Raw genomic sequence first — 8,624 nt, forward strand, 5'->3', positions numbered from 1 at the left:
GATGGCCACAACCTAATCCTGTACAGGTCATTCCTCTTAACATTCTGTAAATGAACATACAACTAGCTGGAAATGTAAAACCAATGACAGGATAACAGCGGTGGGCTGTGATGCTAAGTCCAGAAGCTGCAATAGACAATTAGTCATTAAAAGCTGATTTCCATGCCAACAGTTTGAAATATTTTCGTTAAGCTAATATCATTTTAACAGCAACAGGTAGCAGCAGCCAGTAGAACCACTCTAGAAAACCAAAATATCATTTTAACCTCACCTATATGCTCACTTGCTCAGCTGCACATCACACCCATCATGTCAGTAGAACATTAGGCGACACCAGCATTTATATACAACCTGTCCTGAATCTCTAGCAACAAGGGTGGATGGTGACAGTTGCAGACTCTTCAACAACCGTTACCCACTAGGTAGCGTTAGAAAATACTCATACCTCTCATACCTAAAATAGGTCTTCCATATAGATACACTGTTGAAGGTTATAGGTATTGTGTTGGAAACCCATTTTAGATTTGGTCTCCTAATGGGTGGTAGTTGGAGACAACCTCAGGTGTTGCTTGGGCCTTGTTTAGTTCCACCCAAAAAGCCAAAATTTTCCAAGATTCCCCGTCACATCGAATCTTTAAACGCGTGCATGGAATATTAAATATAGATGAAAAAATAAAAACTAATTGCACAGTTTAGTCGAAATTTACGAGACGAAACTTTTGAGCCTAGTTAGTCCATAGTTGGACAATAATTAGCACAAATAAACGAAAGTGCTACAGTGTCGCGAAATTTTTCCCACGAAGAACTAAACACGGCCTTGGAGGATCATGCTTTCAAACACTGAAACAGCGATCACTGGTAACCTGGCACAGTTGTGACACAATAGACCTGAGCGCTGCAGCCAGCTTCCTTGGGGTTTTTTTTTTTTTGACAAATAGCAGCTTTATTGAATTAGCAGCAAGACGCTGCAATTATGTTACAGACACTAGACAAGTCCTTTATCGCTGTCTTTAGCGGACAGGATGATACATGCTGCAGATTGGAGCAGGAACAAGTTGGTTGCCCCTTGTTCTCGTGAAACCCTGAGAGAGCTTGCCTAGCTAGGGAGTGAGCCTCGACATTTTGCTTCCTATCTATTTTAAGGACTGAGCCCTGTACTCTGTCCCTGTTGTTGCAGAAGATTTGAGTGAAAGGCTTTATTCTCCAATCCGGTGGTCTGTCCAAGTTATCCTTCTGTAAGTTATCCACCAATGTCTGATTGTCCGTGTAGAAAAGGACAGATTGGAGACCGAGACCTGCAGCAAGAATTGAGGTAAAGGAGAGAGCTGTTGCTTCAGCCATCAGGACTGATGAGCAGTTTTCAAATGTCGACGAGATGGTGTAAGTCGTGTTCTGCAAGTGATTAACTATGTAGATTCCAATTCCTGTCCTCGCAGGGGCTTGCGGAGATACATCCGGCCTGATTTCCGCATCACAGTAACAGACAATCTTTTGATGCTCATGATCTGCAGGTTGGAGTTGTGGTTGAGTAGCGTAGAGATTCAACTGGCTTCCGTAGTATTTGGTGGCCTCCCTTGCCACATGGTTGTTAGTGTGTATGTGCGCCCGAGTTGCATAATGGACCTGCAAAACAGACCATTTTCTTTGTCGAAAGCGAAGCTCATTTCGAGCTTTCCAAATGAACCACAAGGTGGTTATTATTTTGATCATCAACTCATCCTGCAAGTTGGGAGTTATAAGAGCACAGATAGTATCCTGAACACCGTCCTGTTCGTTAGGGAGATAGGATGTTATTAGCGGAGGACTCGCTGAGAACCAGACAGCCCTAGCAAAATCACAATGGAAAAATAAATGGGAGTCGTTCTCAGACATCCCGCAATTATTGCAATTTTTACTGATCTTGCTGGAGAGGCCTCCAGCACGTTGACCTGTAGCTAGCGCTCGGCGCAACAGTTTCCACATGAAAGTCTTTAGAACTGGAGCCACCTCCTTATTTTTCCATATCCTGCATAAAATGTTAATGGCCTGCAAAGAGATACTTCTTGACCCATGACTGGGTAAGATCACTTGAGTTTGGCTGTTTAGAAATTTGAATGCTTCTTTAGTAGTGCATTCCCCTTTTGGTGAAGGTTTCCAGATGACAACATCATTTTTGTTAAAATGGACTGTAATGATTCCAGTGATTTCATTAGTTACTGTGGTATCAAAAATACTAGAAATGAGGTTCCTATCCCAGTTTTTGTTGGAATCCCAGAGTTCAGAAATGCAACTGGGAAGTCTGGGAACAGCCAAGGGTAGCTTTAAATGGTCATGTATTTCATCCCAATGGCTGCACCAAGGGGAGGACCAGATACTGGAATTGCCTTTATGAATTTGAATGAAGCAATTTTGAACCAAAATATCTCTAATGCTCATAATTGATGACCAGAAGGCAGATTTAAAAGGTGAGTTTCCAGCTTTCCAAAAGGAGGTGTTAGGATGGTATTTAGCTTTAAGAATGTCAGAAAGAAATTGATTTTTACCTGTAGCTATCTTCCAGGCTGCATTGAGAAGAAGACTCTTATTCACTGTCTCTAAGTCTCTGATTCCTAGTCCACCTTCCTTTTTTGGCCTGCAAATGTCCTTCCATGCTCTTAAATTAAGACCTGCACTTTCATTGTTTCCAGGAACACCAGCCCACCAGAATTTTCGCATAATAGCATTGATCTTCATGATAAACTTGTTTGAAAATAGAATGGTTGACATGTAATAAATGGGAATTGAGGCAAGAACAGAGTTGATGTACTCTAGCCTGCCAGCATGATTTAGTTTGTTGGCCTTGACCTTGGTAAGTTTGGCTCTGAATTTATTTATAATGAAATTGTATGCATGATTTTTATCTGAATGACGAAAGAGTAAAGGATGATCCAGGTAAATGGAGTTATGCAACATATCAGCCACTGGAAAAATTTCTTTGACTTCCTTAATGCTATTAGGATCAGTGTATTTGCTAAAGACAATTGAGGATTTAGAGAGGTTTGGCGTTTGGCCCGAAGCAGCACAGAAAGAATGCAAGACCTGACTGATCTTAGTCGCTTCTATTCTGGTGGCCTGACCACAGATAATGAGATCATCTGCAAAGAGGAGAGCGTGAATTCTAGGACAATTAGGGCCTAGAGAAATACCTTGAATTTCGTGCCTGTCCGAGTGTTGCTGCAGAGAAATAGCTAATTCATTAACAGCAAGAATAAAGAGGTAGGGAGAGAGAGGACAACCTTGTCTGATACCCTTGCTGGGGTGAAAGATAGGCCCCGGCTGTCCATTTATAAGCACAGACAGAGAGGTTGTTGATATACACTTGTAAATCAAATCAATAAATTTATCACTGAATCCCTGTCTACTAAGAGCAGCAATAATGAAACGCCATTCAATTCTGTCAAAAGCTTTGGCAAGATCAACCTTTAGAAGAAAAGCCTTGTGTTTCCAGTTCTTTAGGTTAAAACTGTGAATAATTTCTTGAGCTATTATAATGTTTGAAGCAATGTGTCTACCTTTAATGAAAGCCGATTGAGATGGATGAATAATGTGCGGCAAATGAAATTTAATTCTATCAGCAAGAGACTTAGCTATAATCTTGTATACAACATTGCAAAGACTTATTGGCCTATAATCTCTGGGAGTATTAGGATTATTAACCTTCGGAATCATAGCAATGTAAGTCTTGTTGATATCAGGATGCAGATAATTGTTATTATAGAAATCAGTGACAAGATTGACAACATCTTTACCTGTCCATTCCCAAGAGGATTTGTAGAATTCCGCGTTGAGTCCGTCAGGGCCTGGGGCAGCATTGCTTCTCATATTCTTGATGATTGCAAGAATTTTCGATGAGTCCGGAAGGGATTGATTTCCATTCTCTCTGTAGAGAGGTCTTGCACAGCCCAGGAGTGCTCTCTTAACCTGTTGTCCCTGTCAGAGGTGAAGATTTCTTTGAAATAGTTGTTAGCTACCTCTGCGAGCTGGCTTTGGGTAGTAGCATAAGAACCGTCAGGTTTTATAAAGTGGGAGATGGTGTTTCTCCTAGCTCGCTTGAGGATAGCTTGATGGAAGAACTTGGTGTTCCTGTCACCAGCTACAGCCCAGTTCTTTTTGTATCTTTGCTTGTGATACGCTTCTTCTTTGGCAAGGATGTCTTCATGGAGGCTAATAAGGTGCTTTTGGAGGGAAATATTGTTGCGGGTGGGAGGTAGGGATTGGACATGAAGGAGATTGGCTTCCACCCATTTCAGTCTTGAGGAGTTGTTTTGTTTGGACCTACGCCATTTGCCAAGGTAGTGGGTTTTTAGGTGAAATGGCCTAGCATGGGATTTTTTCTAGCTTTGTCTAGCAGTTTCACCATAGTCCTCAGTAAGAAGCCACCAGTTTTCAAACCTGAAAGGATGGTTAGCTTTCCTGCATACAGAGTTAAGAACTAGGAGCATGATCACTGTAAAGCATAGGCAGGTGAAAAACAGAAGTATTTGGGAAGTTAGCACACCATTCCGCATTACCAAAAAATCTGTCAAGCCTTTCATAAGTTGGGAAAGAGCTAAACCTTTTATTAGACCAAGTGTAAGCAGGACCATGGTAACCCAGATCAAAGAAGCCACAATCTTTAACTAAACAGCAGAAATTAGAAATTAAATGCTGATTCGCTGGCCTGGGGCCAAGCTTTTAAGTTACATTCATGATATTGTTCATATCTCCCATACAAATAACAGGAAGGTCTTGATTGCTCATTACAAAATGCCTAATCTGTCTCCAGATCCAAGCTGTGCGGCGACGGTGAGGGTCTCCATAAACGCAAACAAGACCAAATTTTTTCCTGACATGCTTGTGGTAGCAAATAGCTAAGAAATAAAAATTACAGGACTCGATAACTGAAACCTCTACTTGATCCCTAGATAGAAGCCATAGACCACCAGAAAGACCTTCAGCTGAAATTGTGTAAGCATTTTCAAGATTAAATTTATTAATCAGATCATTTTTAGTTATTTTGGTGTTTCTGGTTTCTGATAGAAAAATTACCTGAGCATTCGTAGAGTTGATGAGCCTGGCGAGATGACGCATCTTTGGACTGTCAAGGCTCCCGCCGACGCCCTGACAGTTCCAGGATAGGAGACTCTTGGCGCCCGTGGCGCCTTGAGGGCTGGCGCCGAAGCCCCTTGAGCATGTTGTAGACTTCCTGTGTCTTGTAGTAGATGAAGGGGAAGAAGGACACTCCCGCCGTGTAGATCACCGACGGCAGTGGCAACTTGAGACTCCAGAACAGTGCTTCCTCCTTCTCCCTTTCCATCATTGCCAGTGCCAGTATCGCTATCCACTTCCCGGTGCACCACATTCTGATGAAGAATCTGAGAAGCACACACGTCCAGTACTGAACTATAATAGGGGGCACTGAAATGGAAGAGGGCAAAAATGAAATTAGTGATTTTTGCAAGTTGCAGAATGTAAAATTTGTCTCTATTGTTTAAGCAAGTAGTTGTTCGTTAAATATTCTCAATACTATCCAGAGCAGCTGAATAATATGCTTTTCAGATATTACTGTTGCCAGCAGAGGCCACATGTACAACTTGGTTTGCAAAAAAAAAAAAACAAAAACAAAAACAAAAACAAAAACAAAAACAAAAACAAAAACAAAAACAAAACAAAACAAAACAAAACAAAACAAAACAAAACAAAAAAAAACTACAATGTATATACAGGAAGTACTAAGGTTCATTAAGATATCAAATGTGTACCTCTCATATGTGCTTTGCTGGTAATGATGATTCACATTACCATGTTGATATGGATATGGATGATTCTGGTAAGGAGCATAGTAGGGACCAGTAGAATAAGCGGGATCTGAGACATGCAATGGCATAGGGTATTGGGCATTGAGAGAACATGAAGGTGGCACTTGCTCATATCGATACGCAGAAGGAAATGGACGATATGCTTCATATCCATCTCCATAACCATACCCAGTTGTTGTTACCATACCTGGAGCAGTCGGAGGCAGGTAAGGACATGGTGGTGGATAGGCTTCAGGTGGCATTGAATTAGCATCCGGAGGAGCAATATAGGGAGTTGGATGATGTGCATAAGCAGTTGGTTGTGCCAGGTTAGCTGAAGAAGGTAGAAAACCAGGAGCAGGGGGCCAGTTATCAACATCATGCTGGGGTGGGGGCCAGTTATCAACACCAGGTGGGGCTGGGGGCCTGTTATCAACATCATGTGGGGTTGCTGATTCAGGAAGTAAAGCAATTGGCTGAAATAGTGCCCTCAGTTTCTCAACCTACAACAGAAAATTAATAGCATATGAAGCAGTTGCCTCATTACATGTATAATATAAGTTCATACCAAATACCAAGGTAAAATAGAAGACAACATCATATTCCTGCTAGCTGCTAGACTGATACTCAAGATCAATAAAAATGAACAGCCTAAATACAATCAAAAAACCTATTATGGCAACAATACCGAAAATCCAAGCTCCAGTGAAATAAAGATAACATCTTATAAATGGCACTAAAAAGAATAGATTTCACTACTTCAGGCCTCCAAATTTAAACATGCTATATAGCAATAAATGAAAAATCTATCTCAGCATCAACTTGACTCCACATTTGCATGTGATGCACGAGCAAATTCAAAAAGGAAAGGCTTAAATGTCTAATATGTCAGGGACTTTTGTCTACTAACCCCCAACATATACCAGTTAAACTAGGCATTATATGAACTGAAAAGCAGTTTCATGTACCCAGATGTCCGTCCTTATTCTATCTAATGGAGTAATGGTATGACTGAAAGTTGGCGTTCAGAAATAATGTAGAGGAGCTATACATAACAATATTCAATACAATACATTTTTCTTCACAAACACAACAAATGCTGATTCTTGCTCATCCATACTTACTTGTGTAGCAGTAAGCTCTGGGTTGAATTTCCCATTGACATAGTTCTCATTTATGGCACTTCTTAGGCTACTCTCAGGGAGAGGCATGAAATCACCATCAATCTTAAACTTGACCTGCACACAAAAACAAAGTTGTTGGCTTTTGTTCCGTTGCTAGATGACATTGCAATGTTTAAAATGGCAATTAATAAGCATATAGATGAGCTAAGGAAATGAAAATTTTCTGCAATCAATTGCCATAAAAAGGTTTGCTCTTGATTGAGATAGCTTTTCTCAAACAAGCAGGAGAGCTGTCAAGAAGAATGGAGAGGAGGGGCAAAAGCCCAAATACAAACACATGCACACACACCAAAACAAGATAACTAGAAAAAATCACGCCCTTAAAATAAAAGCAACCTTGACCTAACTAAGGGTTCCACCTAATAACCAACCTCTGGGCCAAGAGCAAGGAGGGAAGAGACGCACCTGGCCCCTGCCAAATGCCAACAATACAAATCCACCCTAGCGAGCAACAGAGCATTAGCTAGATTAGGAGAGACACCATCAAAGACAAGTCAACTGTGATGTCTCCAAAATTGTCTGAGACCCTAGGATGATGAGAGAGTTCAGCCCTTTTCTGGCATGTCCATCCATCAAAACTTCCACATTCAACCACCAACTATCAAAGGAACTCCAGCTGAGTAGAGAGACTCTTCAACACAACACTTTGGAGTAGGCTGTACCAAAATTGCCACACAAAAACACAAGAGACGAGACGGTGGTTGATGTTTTCATTGGCCTGGTCACAGGGAAGACAGGAGGCAGGATGAGGAAGGCCACCCTGGGAAAACCGATCAGCAATCCAGCATTTGTTGTGCATAACCAACCACACAAAGAAGCAGGAGCCTAGGGTAGTGAGAGCTCTTTTGACAAGTTCCTGAGGACCCTTGAAATGCTTAGAGACATAAGCAAACATGTGCCACCAAGAGCACCTCAACACATTCCAGGCCTCAACAAGACAGCCCTAGAAGGAAAACATTGAAAGGAATTATAAATCCACTCTAAACCTTAGACCTTTTAGTCCCCATAGATACCAATGGTTCACAACTTCAAGAGCAGTGAGATGATCTGTGTGGATTCAAGCACAACACTGGACTACAGGGTAAAAGGTTACCATCATAGATCCTTACCATTAATTAAGCCTAGGGCCAGTTCATTTGAAACTAGTTTCCCTGAAACAATCTATTCTCCCATTATCTAAAAGACAAACTATTCTCAATAAGATGGTAGTAGCAGAAACTGGTAACAAGCCAAATATATAACTTCTTTTCAGTGACCTCAAAAAAATAACTGTAAAAGGTCATTTAGATTTCTAATATATATAGGTGAGCATTAAGAAGTACAACTCCAAAAAACCTAAAATTGTGCCTATGCTTTAAATCAGAGAGTCCAAATACAATATAAGCTTCTAAGTCCTTCAAAGTCTATATTAATCTGCATCCCCTGCTTTTGTGGATGGGATGACAAATATCTTCACAGACACAACAGCAAACAAAAACGAAGAATGCCCAACAGAAAACAAGAGGAAAATGATAAACACATCTTCATATCCATATAGCATGTTCTTAGAACACTAAATCCAAACTGAGGCCGAGAGCAAGCCTGTTCTACATGAGACCATAAACCACCCATCTGACTGGGGAAAACAGCATTTCAGATTCTAACA

At 41.0% G+C, this 8,624-nt stretch overlaps 1 protein-coding gene across 1 annotated transcript in view; it reads right to left on the bottom strand.

The window, feature by feature from the left end:
* The window catches only part of LOC8064791, a 4,759-nt gene continuing 767 nt past the window's right edge, over nucleotides 4,633-8,624 (bottom strand). The window contains exons 2-7 of the mRNA XM_021462087.1: nucleotides 7,706-7,739; nucleotides 7,385-7,420; nucleotides 6,920-7,072; nucleotides 5,760-6,298; nucleotides 5,047-5,415; nucleotides 4,633-4,955 (exon numbers count right to left, since the gene is read on the bottom strand). Of these exons, the coding sequence (XP_021317762.1) occupies nucleotides 4,952-4,955; nucleotides 5,047-5,415; nucleotides 5,760-6,298; nucleotides 6,920-7,072; nucleotides 7,385-7,420; nucleotides 7,706-7,739 (1,135 nt within the window). The 3' untranslated portion in view covers nucleotides 4,633-4,951. The remainder of the gene's footprint in view (nucleotides 4,956-5,046; nucleotides 5,416-5,759; nucleotides 6,299-6,919; nucleotides 7,073-7,384; nucleotides 7,421-7,705; nucleotides 7,740-8,624) is intronic.

This window comes from Sorghum bicolor, chromosome 5, assembly GCF_000003195.3.
Source record: "Sorghum bicolor cultivar BTx623 chromosome 5, Sorghum_bicolor_NCBIv3, whole genome shotgun sequence".
Lineage (NCBI taxonomy): Eukaryota > Viridiplantae > Streptophyta > Magnoliopsida > Poales > Poaceae > Sorghum > Sorghum bicolor.